At 34.8% G+C, this 18,336-nt stretch overlaps 1 protein-coding gene across 1 annotated transcript in view; it reads left to right on the top strand.

Annotated features, from left to right (window-relative positions):
- The first annotated feature begins 2,278 nt into the window (after positions 1 to 2,278).
- Positions 2,279 to 18,336, top strand: part of npm1b (nucleophosmin 1b) — a 41,029-nt gene continuing 24,971 nt past the window's right edge. Inside the window, exons 1-7 of the mRNA XM_067383081.1 lie at positions 2,279 to 2,375; positions 2,755 to 2,837; positions 3,281 to 3,400; positions 10,011 to 10,104; positions 10,537 to 10,634; positions 15,254 to 15,336; positions 15,487 to 15,544. Of these exons, the coding sequence (XP_067239182.1) occupies positions 2,327 to 2,375; positions 2,755 to 2,837; positions 3,281 to 3,400; positions 10,011 to 10,104; positions 10,537 to 10,634; positions 15,254 to 15,336; positions 15,487 to 15,544 (585 nt within the window). The 5' untranslated portion in view covers positions 2,279 to 2,326. The remainder of the gene's footprint in view (positions 2,376 to 2,754; positions 2,838 to 3,280; positions 3,401 to 10,010; positions 10,105 to 10,536; positions 10,635 to 15,253; positions 15,337 to 15,486; positions 15,545 to 18,336) is intronic.

Below are 18,336 nucleotides of genomic sequence, written 5' to 3'. Positions count from 1 at the left end.
TTTATTATAAATATTATAATATATTATAATATATATATATATATATATATATATATATATATATATATATATATATATATATATATATATATATATATATTATATATATATATATATGAACAGCTAATTGAACCTTCAGAAAATTAAAAAGAAGAAAAAAAAATGCATATGTGTCTTGTTTTGTATCATATTTGATACATCAGGCTTTTGTGGCTCATATAGTCTGGTATATTGAGAATATGGAGCTCAAACTCAAAAAACACCTCAATTTTATTCAGAACCCAAACTGAGCAATAATATGGTGCAGATGTTGTTATGGCCAAAAACGTAAGATGAAATTCCGATAGCTTCAATGAGATCTTTATGACAGTATAGCAGACTTCTTTCATAAAATGCATATAAATATTAGTTGTCACTCTATATCTTACAGTGTGTTAATAAGATATTTAAATGCTTAGTTTTATGATCAAAGCTCTATAGAAAAACATAAATACAATGCAATACAATGATGATTGAGAGGTATATAAATCAATCAAATGCCTGTTGTATCATATTGTTTTTCTAAAAAAAAAAAAATCAAGTAAACTTAAGTTGGTTCAGTCCAAAAAATGTTCATTCTGAAATATTACTAACAATATAAAAGTTATTCTTATGTTTACTTTATAAAAATCAGTAAAGATTCCACAGCAAAAACACTTTTACTTTATAGAAAAGTATAACCAGACAACTGAAGGCAAGCCGTACAACACGTTTTTAATTTTCAGCAGTTTTAATCATATTAATTACTTAGAAGCCTTAAAAATTAATGTATCAGATATGATACACTGGGTTCCATTTTTGACCAATTTGAGATGATCTGGCTAGTAGAAAAATGTATAAATATTGTAATGTATATTTCAGTAATTTTATCTCTGCTTACTAGATATCAGCACTGACCATTAAAACACATTTTGGTCAAAAGATTCACTAAATCCACTTTTTAATATGACAAATCCCTGTATTATGACACAACTTGATCCATATCATGAACATCCACCATGCAATTTTATCTCAAAAGATACACTGAATTAAAAGTTGATAAATTCCCCATTCTAAACATGATTTTCCACTCTCCTTTTCAGGATTTGAGAAGGAATTTTCTGTGTGAATGTTAAGCAAAGTGTTGACAGGGCCCAGAGAATACAGAGAGCTCTGAGATCCGACAGGCATGCATGTGTTTTGGGGTGTGTCATCGGACCGGCATGTCTTTGTGTGTATACGGGTCACTCACGTTAAAGTGCTGCCTGTTTTGAACTGTTTTCTTTCAAGATGTCCCTTTTCGCCAAGCGCCTGCATGAAGGGTGGAAGCGATTATCTTCGTCCTTTTTTATGGCTGTCACCTCTAACAAAGCAAAAAAAACCTTTGTTCTTGTGAATAGGAAATCAGTTAAATCCTCTAAAGAGTTTAATAAATAGTCGAAGAGCGACATGGCCTAGTGAACTACGAGGCGTCTGTTGCCAGAGGGAGTCTGCAATCTGCGCGTTCGAAACGAAGCTTCGAACACTTTACGAATCTTTTGATCTTTTGAATCAATTCTTTGGAGCGCGTTTTAAATCTTACCAAGTGACGTATAATTTCAGCGTTACGCCATTGTTTCGAAACCAAAATTAATATATAGTTGTAAGTGATCTCAAATCAGTCTTATAATTTATGTTCATAAAAAATGAGTAGAATTTCCTTTAAATGTCTTAAAATTGCATTTGTTAAAGTGTTTACAAGATGGTTGGTAAACAAAATAAAAGCTACAAATTAATAAATTACTACAATAATGTATCTTTATTGGAACTTGCGGCTAATATAATAGCTGATCTTAGATCAGTTTTATAATTTATGTTAATTAAAAATGGTCTAGAATTTCAAAAATTAAAATTCCAAGTGTTATAATAATAATAATAATAATAATAATGTGCCATTATTTTTATTATTTGTAATGGAGGTCAAATTGGATTAAATCATACATGTAATCATAGTACAACATTTAGCTTATTATAAAAAACAAACTTTTATTTAGGGAAAAACGGTTGAGCCGATAAGCAGTTTGGAGAAGGGATGGACGTCTGAAAAGAGACAAATATACCGAATATTTTATTATAGGGCGTCATCTGGCGGATAAATGAGATATTGAAAGCAAGAAAAAGAAAACGGGCAGTTTACTTAAGCACCAAGGGTGCATGCGATTGGATGATACATCCAAAAGCCCGCCTACTGTAGCACTCTCATTCGTCCGTTCAGTTGTCAATCCACACGCCGGAACAACGATTAACAGGACCTTCTTGTGGCGCAAAAATGGAGGATAACATTAAAGACCTCAGCCGACCTCAGATGTATTTGTTTGGTGAGCTGAAATAAAACCTCATGTTGCATAATCATATATTTGCGTTGATCAATAATATACTATCATGCAATATATTATATTCATGCGTCTGCTGCAGTACTGCAGTGTAATAAAAGAGTTGTGGCTAATGCAGCTAGCCTCGTGCCTTTGTTTCTAGCCTTATGTTAATATAAACATAAATGCTATTTTCATGCTATTTTTTAAGGATAATATGACTATGAGTGTTTATTTTCCCCTTTTGTTTGCTATGATCTCGTGCCTACACCCTGTATTAAGAGGCTGTGTAGTATGTGGGATCGTTGAGGAGGGATTTTCCTAAAGTTTGCATCACGTTTACAACATTATTGAATTAAACACAAGTTTTGCCGTCTTCCTGTAGGTTGCTCATTGAAAGCAGATAAGAAAGAGTACAAAGTTGAGCTGGATGATGATGAGGCTGAGCATCAGTTGTCACTCAAGGCGGTGAGGAAGATGAATTATTGAACTGTCATTAAAATTATTAATTGTTATTTATGGATATTTGACTCTGAATTCTCTTACCTATTGTTAAAAAAACTTTAAAGTTCATAGTATTATCCTTTTTTTTAGTCATGGACGGCACAGTCTATTCTATTCTGTTCTATTCTATTCTGTCCTATTCTATTCTATTCTAAAGAATAACATTCTATTCTGGTCTGATCACATTCTGTTTTCTTTCTGTTCTATAACATTGCATTCAGTTTTATAATATTATTGTATTAGTATCTGTAGAATTATCCACTTGGACTAGATCTAATGGGAATGTTGTTGTCAGTATTCATCATCATTGTGCAAATGATCCATATTATAGCTGTGTTATTTGAAATAATCTCACATTAACAAAGCAGTTTCCCCTCTCACATGCACATCTTCACCTGTGTTCTCAGGTGTGTTTGGGTACAGAGGCGGAGGATAAATTCCACACCGTGGAGATGGAGGGATTGACTTACGATGGCAAAATGACCAAAATCACTCTTGCTGTACTGAAGCCGTCCGTTCTGCCTTCTGTAAGTGTGCAAGTCTGCATTTATATATCATGAACAGAAAATCCTATTTGTGAAGTAATTTATTTATTTTTACTTTAGTGTCCTTGTTGTATATGTTACATGTACTCTAGCAGAAACAGTAAATTATGCACAATTACAAGCATCTAAACCTATTGTACGTACATGTTGTTAATTAATATTACTCAATACTCAATTCTATAATTACAAGGACACATTAAAAATAAAGTGTAACCAAAGGTTCCCTTAATTTAGAGACTATTCGCAATTCTGACTTTTTTTTTTCTCAGAATTGCGAGATATAAACTCGCAATTCTGACTTTGTAACGTGTGATTGTGAGTTTATATCATGCAATTCTGAGGAAAAAAGCAAGAATTGCAAGAAAAAAGGCAGAATTGTGAGATAAAAAGTCTTTATTTAGTTGCGGAAACAAGCTTCCATAAGTTTACTATAATTCATTTTGTGAAATAAAAAGAAAATATGGAAACACTTTACAATCAGGTTTCATTTGTTAACATTTACTACATTAGTTAGCATGAGCTAACAATGAAAAAGACATTCAAATAATTTACTAATCTTAGTTCACGTTAATTTCAAATTACTGTTGTTGTTGTTATTATTATTATTATAAAAATCTGTTAATATTATCATTGAATGGACCTAAGATAATATGAACTACCAATGAACAGTTGTTTTTTTTATTAACTAACATAGTTAAACAAAGTTTAATAAGTACTGTAACAAATGTATTGCTCATTGTTGGTTAATGCATTAACTAACATTAACTAATATAGGATCTTATTCTAAAGTTTTACTGAAACAGCCAAGTGTTATTATGCCCTCAATAACACTTTGAATGTGGATTTATACTGTGGAGGGATGCCTGTTATGGGTGTTTTATGGTATTGGAAGAATGTGTCTAATAAAAATTCCAGCTGTGCCGAGGCTGGTCAAGTTGTGATTGACAGATTGTTTATGGAAGGGGCTGGGCCATTGTTGCATCATCAGGACAGCAGGCACAAGCTCTCCATGACATCAGCACATATTCGCCTCTGTTTTATATCAACTATGGAAACCATGAGCATTTCCAAAGAACTGGGAGGAATCTATGTTTTATGGCTCAATGCGAACAGAACGCAGAGTTTGCAAATCTATTTGTGTTCAGATAGATCCCAACTGCCGGTATGATTATCACAGTGGGTGGAGTTTTAGGAATTTTAATGTTGGTGCTTTGACTTTCTTCACACCTTGTGGTCATCGAGTTTAGTGCATAGCTGCTGTTTTGTCCTTTTTTGTGTGTGTGTGTATGTAATTTTGATCCTGTCTGTAAGATCTTGGATTTTATTCAGTTTATTCAATCCCCCAAATTAGAAAACGCCCCAGGATATCTGACTCAAAAAAGAGTCAAGCAATAATTGTACCTTAATTACAAGGTTTTGTCTTTATTGCTCGGGAGACAATCAACTCATCAGTCAGCATTTATGTTGAAACAGATCATCAGAGATGATTTTGGACGTGAGGGATTGCTCGCCATTCAGCGTAATTGCAACAGTTACATAGCTGTCATTTAAAGCATTAAGCAGACCATCGCGCCCTCAGCTGTTTACATCTGGTTGCCATCGATGCAAGTGCCGTTGCCTGGTGCGGTGGAATGTTCATTCAGAAGTTTTGGCCGTGGCTTGTATTTCGCGAGTTGCGCAATTGTGTACTGATGTTTAGCTGTAGGCCTGTTTTAGATGTACTGGCATGGAATGATTGGGACAGCTCCCAGTCATGAATTCTTTCTGGGAAACAAATTTTGTTTGGTTGTTTGTGGTGGGAATCATTAATCAACTGATTTTGCACAAAATTGCCAGATAAACAACACGTAGCCTTGCTTAGTAGTACGTTTTAAGATTCAATCAGTTGCATTACCGTTTAAAAGTTTGGATAAGATTTTAAAATGTTTAAAGTATTTAATGCTCACAAAGGCTACAATTATTTCAAAATATAGTAGAGTAGAAATTAAAGGATTAGTCCACTTTTAAATAAACTTTTCCTGACAATTTACTCACCCCCATGTCATCCAAGATGTCCATGTCTTTCTTTCTTCAGTCGAAAAGAAATTAAAGTTTTTGATAAAAACATTCCAGGATTATTCTCCTTATAGTAGACTTGAATGGGCACCAGACAGTTGAAGGTCATAATTAGTTTCACTGCAGCTTCAAACTGTTCAACACGGCCCCAGATGAGAAATAAGGGTCTTATCTAGTGAAACCATCGCTCATTTTCTGAAAAAAATTTAAAATTATATAAGTTTTAACCTTAAATGCTCATCTTGAACTAGCTTTCTTCTTCTTCTCCTCTATTAGAATTCCAGCAGTGTAGACACTGCTAAGTGTATTACTGCCCTCCACAGGCCAAAGTTTTAACTAATTGTTATATACTATTGAACTAGCATATTGCATATAAAAATTAGTTCAAACATTGACCTGTGGAGGGCAGTATTACGCTTAGCAGTGTCTACACTGCTGGAATTCTAATAGAGGAGAAGAAGAAGAAAGCTAGTTCAAGATTTAAGGTTAAAACTTACATAATTTTCAATTTTTTTCAGAAAATTAGCGATGGTTTCACTAGATAAGACCCTTATTTCTCATTGGGATTGTTCTGAACAATTTGAAGCTGCAGTGAAACTAATTTTGACCTTCAACTGTCTGGTGCCCATTCAAGTCTACTATAAGGAGAATAATCCTGGAATGTTTTCATCAAAAACTTTAATTTCTTTTCGACTGAAGAAAGAAAGACATGGACATCTTGGATGACATGGGGGTGAGTAAATTATCAGGAAAAGTTTATTTAAAAGTGAACTAATCCTTTAACAATAGTAGGGCTGTCACAATTCCTCGATGAAAATTCGAGGACTCGATTTAAAAAAATCCTTGATTGCAATTTACCCGTGTCGATTAACTGGAAAAATACTGGAAGTGGCGCATTCCATAGACGAAAATCTATGAACCTCGTTATTAGACCGTTTTCTAAGGCTGCACAATATATTAAAATCACACACACACACATATATATATATATATATATATATATATATATATATATATATATATATATATATATATATATATATATATAATATATATATATATATATATATATATATATATATATATATCTTCATCACGGCACCTGTTAGTGGGTGGATATATTAGGCAGCAAGTGAAAATTTTGTCCTGAAAGTTGATGTGAAAGAAGCAGGAAAAATGGGCAAGCGTAAGGATTTGAGCGAGTTTGACAAGGGCCAAATTGTGATGGCTAGACGACTCGGTCAGAGCATCTCCAAAACTGCAACTCTTGTGGGGTGTTCCTGGTCTGTAGTGGTCCATCAAAAGTGGTCCAAGGAAGGAAGAGTGGTGAACCGGCGACAGGGTCATGGGCGGTCAAGGCTCATTGATGCATGTGAGGAGCGAAGGCTGGTCTGTGTGGTCCAATCCAACAGACGAGCTACTGTAGCTCAAACTGCTCAAGAAGTTAATGCTGGTTCTGATAGAAAGGTGTCAGAATACACAGTGCTTCACAGTTTGTTTCGTATGGGGCAGTGGACACGTGAGCATCAGAACTGGACCACAAAGCAATGGAAGAAGGTGGTCTGGTCTGATGAATCACGTTTTCTTTTACATCACGTGGATGGCCGGGTGCATGTATGTCGCTTGCCTGGGGAACACATTGCACCAGGATGCACTATGGGAAGAATGCAAGCCGGCGAAGGCAGTGTGATGCTTTGGGCAATGTTCTGCTGGGAAACATTGGGTGTTGCCATCCATGTGGATGTTACTTTGACACGTACCAACTACCTAAGCGTTGTTGCAGACCATTAACAGCCTTTCATGGAAACGGCATTCCCTTGTGGCTGTGGCCTCTTTCAGCAGGATAAATAATTTATAAATCTACGCCAACACAGGAGAATACATCAATATTTTCTAAATATGCTGTAAAATAACTGTTAATAAACTGTTCATTGCGTTTTCAAAATAAAAGCTTGTTTTGATGTTGTCCACATATTCTTGTTTATTTGAACCAAATATTATTTCCTATTATTATATATGTATTTTAAATCATTTTAAAGGCTTAGTTCAATTTTTATTACAAAAAAAATCTGATTACTCAATTAATCATCAAAATAATCAACTGATTACTTGATTACCAAAATAATCGTTAGTAACAGCCCTAAAAAAGTTAGTGAAATATTATTACAATTTAAAATAAATTTAAAAATGTAATTTGTTGTTATGGCAAACTAAGCTGAATTTTCAGCAGCCATTACTCCAGTCTTCAGTGTCACGTGACGTGATCCTTCAGAAATCATTCTAAGGGTGTGTTCACACTTCGATTAAAACAAACTCTGGTGCGATTGCTCTGTTAGTGGGATTTTTTTGATTAAGTGTGAATGCTGCCATGTGAACCCTGGTTCACGCACCTGAAAAGCGGACTTTTCAGGGAGTCTTAAACCGCTTCCAAACGAACTCTGATGCGGTTCAACTGAAATATGCATGCAACATGGACTAAAGACATATAAACGAACAAAAACAGGAAGTGATGTCACAACGTGCAACCCTAAAAAGGACAGAATGCTCAAGCATACTTGTTTCTTTTCTTCAAATTAGGCACTATGTTGCCCATTTCAGTTCTGTAAAGGTGTCGGAACTCCCATCTCCTTGCAGCAGGTCTTTATTTGTGTGTGCAAAGGAGAAATTTCAGGTGCTGTTTTGACACATTTTGTATGCTCTCCGTGAGTTGTCAGCTGGCACACACAACATTGTTTTAAATTTTTGGTCATAAAAGCTGGTTTTTGTTTTGTATATTTAGGTTTGGTGTTAAAAATGACAGTGTGAACACTGAATTATTTTCTTTTTTTGGTCTGTACCTAAAGAACCAAGAGAACAGAACTACAAGTGTGAATGCTTATATGCTGATTTGCTGCTCAAAAACAAATTCTTATTATTATCAGTACTTATTAAGTGCTGCTTAATATTTTTTTGCGTGTGTGTGGAAAATGTGAAACATTTTTTTTCAGGATTTTTTTCATTCTTTGATGAATAGAAAGTTCAAAAGAACAGTATTTAGTTCAAAATGTAAGTTATTTGTTACATTATGAATGTCTTTACTGTCATTTTTTTTTTTTTTTTTTTTTTTTATCAATTTAAGGCTTCCCTGGTCTTGTTGAATCCTGAAAGTATTTATTAAAAAAATCTTTCTTACCTCTAAATTTTGAACATTGGTTCAACAACAAAAAAAAAAAATATGTTAACGTTTTCCACTAGAATTTTTAACTTAAGCCAATTGGGAGAATTACATTAATTCAAAGCAATATTTTGAGTTGATCCAACATAATGTTTTAAGTAGGGCTGCACGATATATCGCATGAGATTGTCACGCGCATTTCATCAATAAAGCCGGTTCCCTGATTACCGCTAAATCGCCATCACCTGCTTTCAAATGCAGCGGCATTTAATACACATAGCCGTAGATCACTGAAAAGCCACGCAATATCGCGTTCATATCGCAGATGAATCGCCTTCGATAATGAACGCGATATTGCGTGGCTTTTCAGTGATCTACGGCTCTGTCTATTAAATGCCGCTGCATTTGAAAGCAGGTGATGGAGATTTAACGGTAATCAGGGAACCGGCTTTACTGACGAAATGCGCGTGAAAATCTCATGCGATATATCGTGCAGCCCTAGTTTTAAGTAAGGTGAAGATGTTTTTTTTGCCACAATAAAAACACATTTCTGAGTAACATGAACTTAATAATTGTCAACATGAACGCAACCATTTAAGTTGATCCAACATAATGATTTAAGTAAGGTGAAGACGCTTTTTGGAAACAATAAAACGCATTTCTATGTAACATGACCTTACCAAGCATCACTTGTCACCATGATGGTAAATCTCCAAAAACCCACATTAACAGAAACTCTTCTAAATTAGCATAACAAAACACTAATTACTGCTAAATCTCCCTTACCATTAATCTTGTGCAAAAAACATTATATAACACTTAATTTTAGCATTTACTCTCCTTTTCAAGTGCCATGGGCAAAGCATGATGGGAAATATAAATCCCAGCCCAGTTTCACTTAACTTAAGTTAGTCTAAATTAAAAGAAGTGTTCATACAACTCAAAACAATGAAACACGTTTACACGTCATCAGATTGTATTTTACATTAACAGAACTTAAAATGAAATACATTTTTGATTAACTGAAAATGTTAAACTATGACAAGTCATGATAGTATATCGAATTAATAGGCATAATTTGTGTGTCATCCAAGCTCAATAAAATTACAATTACAAGTAAAAAGTCTAACAGCATTTCAGAACTTGATTTTTTATTTCACGACAATATATATATTTAAGTAATAACTAAAGGTCCCCTGAATTAGTTTTTAGAGTGCAGTAGTGTAGGTAGTAGACAGCAAGTCAGCTCACTAGATTTTGGAACAGATCCTCGACGTGGTAAATTCAAGATGTTTGATGTCAGTCTGTGGACTGTTTTCTTTGTGTTTTAAAAGTAGATCATAACTTTTTGCTATTGTTTGTATATCTGCATTTTCCCTCTAGCTAAGTCTGGGAGGTTTTGAGGTCACGCCTCCTGTGTCCTTTCGCCTGCGGTCCGGAGGGGGGCCAGTCTACATCAGCGGCCAGCATTTCGTCAGTGAGTACCATTCTTCTTTTCTCATTTCTTAGGGCTGAACATGACTACTCAAAACAGAGAGTTCAGGAAGACCATTTCCCAGGTGTGTCTTTTGCCTCTGTTGTTTACTCTCCTCTTTCATGGAATGTTTCTCTGTACCTGTTGTGATGTCCAAGGGACTAATCCGGCCTTCCTAAAGGGCCCTGCACTCTCCATACGGACTTAGAATGAATTAACCAGCACCATGTGACACCATTTGCGTGGATATAATGGCTTCCATATGTTTGCGCAGGCTGTTCAGACAGTTTAAGCTTGTCAGTATTCTCAGGATATTAAACAAGTGCAGCACTTGCGTATGTCAGACTGGATTTGTCATATGAACCTGTGAAGTTGTATTGTATTTATTTAAACCACAGTTTGGAGATCTCTGTTTTTTTTTTTTTTTTTTTCCAGGTGTAAAGGAATCAGATGATGAGGATGAGGAAGAAGAGGAGAATAACACATCGCCAGTGAAAAGACCGTCCAACATGACACTCACTAAAGTGCCTCAGGTGATTTGTTTTTAATCTCACTTTAAATTTATATAATTAAAACTACTAAATTATGATTGTTTTTGGTACAATAAACTTTTGCCACTTTTCCACTGAAATTACCCGGAACAATTTGCTAATTTTGCTTTTGCAATTTGCTTTTCATTGCTAATTTTGCACTGCGTGTCTGTAGTAAATCCCGACAGTAGTATTTTACTGCCAGGGTTTGCGCTGGCGCAAGCTGTTAGTAAATCTGGCCCTTAATATCTTAAAGGTGCCATCGAACGTTTTTTTACAAGATGTAATTTAAGTCTAAGGCAGTGGTCACCAACCTTTTTAAGCCCAAGATCCCTGACCTCGACCTTTATGAAAGACAAGATCATGACCAATTTAGATTCTGATTTATTTATTTTTACAAGCAAATTGGCTGATTCTGATACTGGTTGCAGATATTTATTATTATTATTATTATTATAAACAAAAATACATAGCCATTTGAAATTAGAGGGAACCACTGCTTTTTAATCACAATCCAAACAAAGATGCTTACACATTGCACAAGCACCTTTTTTTTATTTGAATTAATTGAGATTTAATTTCAAGATTTAAAGCAAAAACTGAAAGGTCTGACTTTATCTTTGTGAAATTATATGCTACACAAAAAAGCTTGAAACAAAAACAACAGGCTGAATGAGACGCAAATTCACTCTCTGACAGCAGGTGCCGCTTATGGAGCAGCGCTACAGTGTTTCCTTGGTTACCGCTGTAAACAAAGCTGAACTGCGCTAATAATTAGCTACTTTATTCGGAGATCAGAGGAAAATAAAATTCCATTACCATCGAAATTTTTCTGAAGACAGTAATTACTTTTAGATGCATTCATATAACCCTTCACCCCTAATTCAATATTTATATTTTCTTCCTATATTTCGAGCATCGTAAACAGTGAGCTGCTCTGCCTGCTACAGAATTGTCTCCTCTTTGCATCTGTCTTCAGCGTCTCTGGCCTCTTGTTTATGGCCGTTTTACAGACTCGGACATGATGGGCTATTTACCTTTATCACTGTCCCAGTAGCTCCCGAAAATAACAGAAAAATAAATAAATAGTACAAGGTACAGTACAAGTACAAAAATAGTACAAACAGTACAAAGACTGGAGAAATGTAATGTATTTTTGCACACATATTTCTGTTGTTTTCGTGAGCTACTGGAACAGTGATAAAGATCGATCGCGATCGACGGGTTGGCGACCACTGGTCTAAGGTGTCTCCTGAATGTGTCTGTGAAGTTTCAGCTCAAAATACCGCATAGATTTATTTTAATGAATTTTTTTAACTGCCTATTTTGGGGCATCATTAAATATGAAGCGATTTATGCTGTGCGGCCCCTTTAAATCTCGTGCTCTCTGCCGACGGAGCTTGTGCTTGCCTTAAACAGTGCCTAAACAAAGTTTACAAAGCTAATAAAACCCTCAAATGGATCTTTACAAAGTGTTTGTCATGCATGCGTCAGATTATTGCATACTGTTATATTGTTTACATTTGATTCTGAATGAGTTTGATAGTGCTCCGTGGCTAACGGCTAATGCTACACTGTTGGAGAGATTTATAAAGAATGAAGTTGTGTTTATGAATTATACAGACTGCAAGTGTTTAAAAATGAAAATAGCGACAGCTCTTGTCTCTGTGAATACAGTAGAAAACGATGGTAACTTTAACCACATTTAACAGTACATTAGCAACATGCTAACAAAACATTTAGAAAGACATTTTACAAATATCACTAAAAATATCATGTTATCATGGATCATGTCAGTTATTATTGCTCCATATGCCATTTTTCGCTATTGTTCTTGCTTGCTTACCTAGTCTGATGATTCAGCTGTGCACAGATCCAGACGTTAATACTGGCTGCCCTTGTCTAATGCCTTTCATAATGTTGGGAACATGGGCTGGCATATGCAAATATTGGGGGCGTACACCCTGACTGTTACGTAACAGTCGTTGTTATGTTGAGATCACCTGTTCTTCGGAGGTCATTTAAACAAATGAGATTTATACAAGAAGGAGGAAACAATGGTGTTTGAGACTGTATGTCATTTCCATGTACTGAACTCTTGTTATTTAACTTTAAGTCATGTTGTTTCTCAACTAAATGTATCTTGATTTAAAGGGATAGTTCACCCAAAAATGAAAATTTGATGTGTATCTGCTCACCCCCAGGGCATCCAAGATGTAGGTGACTTTCTTTCTTCAGTAGAACACAAATGATGATTTTTAGCTCCAACCGTTGCCGTCTGTCAGTCTTATAATGCGTGTCAATGGTAACACAATTCATAAGAGTCAAAAAATATGCATAGACAAATCAAAATTAAACCCTGCAGCTCGTGACAACACACTGATGTCCTAAGACACGAAGCGATCGGTTTGTGCGAGAAACCGAACATTATTTATATCATTTTTTACCTCTAATACACCACTAGGGCTGTAGTCAACCAAAGAAATGCTTAGTTGACCAAAATCCTGTCCTGCGCAACGATCAGTCGACAAAAAAAAAAAAAAAAAAACGCGATGTCTTTTTTGATTGAACATTTATTAAGCAATTATAATAGAGCATTTATAAAACAACAATGAAAAACATCAATATTACATAAAACTATAATAATAATACAATTATTTGAAAATTAGGTTATTTTTTTAATCTGCAAAGTGAGGAGTTCTGTCCTAGGTCTATAGTGACCGTCACAATCGTGCACCTGACCACACCACACGCTACAAAAAAAATATAAAACTGCCAAATAATGAAAAATCCTAAACAAATGCTCTCGATTATACAGGCTGTATATATTCTTCTTTACTTTCAAAACTATGGGTTAACTTTTGTCCAACCGATCTAGGCGTTTTAAAACAAACACAAACAAACCCAAAATAGCCTTAAAAAAAACACTATAATAATAGGCTGTATAGTAGGAAGGCCTATAGATTTATTTTCATTTTGTTACATTATATAGGCTATTTTCAAACGCGTCAAGTATACAAATAAATTGAGTCAAAATCTATTGAGTCAGCATAATAAAGCCGTTAAGGCTACTTACAGATCTGCAGGCCTAGTCCACCTTTTTTATGTTGTGGGCCAAAAACACTAACATGTTCACATTCTTGGGTAAAAGACAGCTCCTCGACTTGTTAACAATAAATCCTGCTTTGGAAAATATGCGCTCTGCAGGAGTGGAGGTTGCAGGGATGTAGCGTTCTAACTGAATGAATACAGCAAAACTACCTATATTCCTTACTGAGCGCGAAGCAGCAGTGCAGCCAGCCACAGGAGCGGTTCCCGAGTGTTCATGTGGTGCGCTAAACTGTGGCGTCGTTATAAAATAACCTAAATTAAAGCATTTAAAGTTTGGTATAAAACATAGGCTAATTATATTTAGAATACAGTAATATATAACTGCTAATAAAGGAATAAATATCAAGGAGTAAATCAATGAAAATGTCTTTATTGGTAAAAAAACAAAACTTGCAACTGGTCGACCAATGAGAATGTCAGTCGACCAAAACGGCATCGACTGATTAGTCGACTAAACGACTAAAGTTGACAGCCCTATACACCACTATGTCCAACTGCGTTCAGCACTCGCTTAGTGAGGTCTGATCGCACTCTGACAACGACAGTGATGTCTAGCACTCATTGAACTATATGCGCGAGACATCGCTGCCGTTGTCAGATCAAGATCAGACCTCACTAATCGAGTGCTGAACGCAGTTGGACATAGTGGTGTATTAGAGGTAAAAAAATGATTTAAATACTGTTCGGTTTCTTGCAAAAAACGATCGTTTCTTGTCTTAGGACATCAATGCGCCACCATGAGCCGCAGGGTTTAATTTGGATTTGTCTATTAATATTTTTTGACTCTTATAAATTGTGTTCCCATTGACACGCATTATAAGACTGACAGACGGCAACGGTTGAAGCTAAAAATCATCATTTGTGTTCTACTGAAGAAACAAAGTCACCTACATCTTGGATGCCCTGGGGGTAAGCAGATACATATCAAATTTTCATTTTTGGGTGAACTATCCCTTTAAGAATGTTTAGATATTTGGACTGGAAAAAAGACAAAAATACTGTGTTTTTCTTTTTTTTTTTCTTAAGAAATGAAAAGTTTTAACTAAGTGTCCAGAAAACTGTGAGGTTGCCAAGTTGACTTTCATGGAATCTCAATAAAGAGACGCATTGTTCAATACATTGTTCAATCCTCTAGATAAGTGTCTGAGACAAGCAACAGCTTGTCATTAATGTGTTACTCAGAGAGACTGTTTGAAATCTTTTGTCAGAGTGTTGAAATGATCCCAAAATTCTTATTGAAGCAATAAGCCATGAGAGGCTGTCACTTACACTGATTTTAGCGGAATTGCAAAAATACTTTGCAAACATAATTTTTTTTCTTTTTAGCTCCTGTCGTCTCACAAATATCTTTCATACTAAACCTTTAATTTATTTTTTAAATAATATAGTATGATTATTCTTGCCTCTAGCAGCTCACCACTCTCTTCCAAATAGATCATAGTGGCAGAACTCTCAGCTTTATAAAAAATATACTTTCTTTTTTTTACAATGATGGTGTTTTGTCTTTTTAGAAAAAGCTGAAAATGGACTCCGATGAAGATGAGGATGAGGACAGCGAGGAAGATGATGATGATGACGATGATGATGATGAAGAGTGAGAACTCTAGTTTGTTCAGTTATACAAACCTAGAAAAGGTTTACACTCTCAGTGAACCAGATTTCACTTTGAGAGGGAACATTTTTATTTTTATTTGTTCATAAAAGTCAAAGAAATGTCTGCATTTCTGTCTGTTTTTCTTTTTAGGGACGACGACAAAGAAGAAAAGACAGTTAAAAAGAGCCCCATCAAAACCCCCCAAAAAGTAAGTCTTACTGTTTCTTGCTGTTCATAGAATCAGGAAAGAGGAAATGCTGTGTATTACACAACCTGTCAAAAATTTGTGGTCGTTAAGGTTTTTAATATTTTTTTAAAACTCTTCTGCTCACCAAAGCTGCATTTATTTGATCAAAGATACAGAAAATCCAGTAACATTGTGAAATATTATTACAATTTAAAATTACTGTTTCTATCTGAATATATTTTATTTATTCCTGTGATCAAAGCTGAATTTTCAGCATCATTACTTCAGTCTTCAGTGTCACATGATCCTTCGGAAATCATTCTAATATGCTGATTTGCTGCTCAAGAAACAATTCTTATTCTTATCAATGTTAAAAACACTTTTTGTTGCTTTAATTTGTCTTTCAGAATTCCGATAAATAGAACATTCAAAAGAACAGCATTTATTTGCCTTTCTTTTGTAAAATTATAAATGTCTTCTGATAAATTTAGTGCATCTTTGCTGAATAAATGTATTAATTAAAAAAGTCTTACTGACCCCAAACTTTTGAACAGTAGTGTTACATTGCTGCATGTTACCACTGCTGTCCTGAATGAATTCAATTGAACACCAGATTGACCAGCAGGTGCCAGTCTCTGCCTGAGAGAGAGAGAGAGAGAGGGGAAGTTACCCCTATCACATTCATCAGTACCTGTGATTATCTCATCACTTTACGTTCTGTCTGTCTCTTCATATAACATGTATTCTTCCTCTCTCATGTCACATTTATAAAACCTCCGTGTCTTCTGTCATCTTTATCATACCTTGTTTGCATCCTTTACTCATCTGTCTGTTTTCATAGACACCTTCTTTCTGTCTGGAGCATAATGATCACATGTACACGGTGTGACTTCACCTGTCTACCCGTCTCTTGCTCTCTATCTCTCCCTCTACCTCTTATACATGTGTTGACAACTGCAGAGTATGTGGCTTTTTATCTGCTGTGAAGAATCTGATATGAAGAAATGATGGAAGGAGTATAATTTGATAAAAAATAAAAAATAAATAAAAATTTTCCCCCTTGCAGTCCAGACTTTTGACATTTGGTTTATTTGGTCTAAGAACCACACCAGACAGGTTTTATGTTTGTTTTTACATGCCAGAGGTAAATAGTGAAATATTATAAAATAATAATAATAATAATAGTTATTATTATAGATATAAATAATGTATAATGCTACAGTCATCGTATACCTGCATAAGCTGTAGAAAAATAGTGCCTCATTCAACTAGCTCAGATCTTGCTAAAAGTTTGTTTGGTTCAGAAAATGAATATGAATAAGGAGTACTTTTATGTGTTAAATTGATCAAAAGTGACAGTAAAGACATTTATAATGTTACAAAAGATTTCTATTTCAAATGAATCATGGTTTCCACAAAAATATTAAGCAGCACAACTCAGCATTGATAATAATAAATGGTTCAAATCAGCATATTAGACACTGAAGACTGGAGTAATGATGAAAGTTCAGCATTGATCAAAGGAATAAATCACATTTTACAATAATTACAATAGTAAACAGATATGATATTAGTTCACAATATTACTGTTTTTACTGTATTATTGATCAAATAAATGCAGCCTTGGAGAGGTTAATAAAACAAGTCAAAAATATAAAAAAATCTCTCTGAATCCAAGCTTTTGAACGGTAGATAAAATCACAATCGAAACTATTTACCATTAAAACTCGGGAACTAAACTGAAATTGACAACCCTAATAAAACCCAGTAACCCTGCTGTGTATTTAAGTGTTTGAGAGAGCGTGACAGTGTGTTTTTGTATGTGTGTTTAGAGATCAAAGCAGGCACATACCTGCTCTGTGAGGACTGATTCCTGCCCTGAGGGGGAACGACAGATGAGCACTTCTGTCACACACTCCACATCCCCTCTGATCCCTCCGTCCTGAACGCTTTCTTCCCTTCTTGCAGCTTTTCAGTCTCTCGCTGTCTTTCTTTAGCCATCTTGTGCTCTACCTCTGTCCACATCAGGCCTTTAAATTGTTTATTCGTTCACTGTTCATTTTGCTGGAAACACTTTCTACAAACTCTGTATAAAAAGCATTATTAAGTTATGCCAGTGTTCAAATTGCACATTATGAATGAGAAAAGTGGGCTAATACATTTTTTTCAAAAATTATAATGCATGCTTATTCATGTTTGCGCCTTTATTATATAATGAATAGGTATAACAGACCAGTGTTTGCAACCTTTTTTGGCAGTTTTGATGAGCAAAAAATCCCACGGCTCACCACAATTCACTAAAAAAACAGAATTGCACAAACATGCATTGCTTCAAATGGCGTATCAAACTTGAAATTATATTAAAAGTAGTGCTCACATTTAACTTCATGTGAAACTTGAGATTAAGTCGGGTATTTTTTAATTTTTTTTATTTAATAATTAAACATCAAAGTTGGTATTGCGACTTTATATATGTCAAACACGTGCATGTGCCATCATTATACCATTTTATGAAAATCAAGCTTAGATGACCAATGAAAATGCGCTGAGGCAGTAAGTGCGTCACATTACGTTTTCATCAACTTAAAGGTTATAAAGTTTATTGTAGCTATATGGACTCTCAATTTTTCTTGTTGAATACATTTGGACAAAGTCTCATGGTATAATAGATGAAGCGGGATATTTAAAACAGTAACAGCTAACTAGATGGCAAATACCAGACTGAGACTCTTCTCTGCTCTTTAAATACAAAAAACATTAGCCGTTAAAGACATAGTGTTTCTTGAGTAAAGAAAACGCTGTACTTATTTAAA

Source organism: Chanodichthys erythropterus, chromosome 1 (genome assembly GCF_024489055.1).
Source record: "Chanodichthys erythropterus isolate Z2021 chromosome 1, ASM2448905v1, whole genome shotgun sequence".
Taxonomy (NCBI): Eukaryota; Metazoa; Chordata; class Actinopteri; order Cypriniformes; family Xenocyprididae; genus Chanodichthys; species Chanodichthys erythropterus.
Note: the sequence above shows the minus strand (reverse complement) of the source record. Positions and strands in the feature narration are given on the sequence as shown.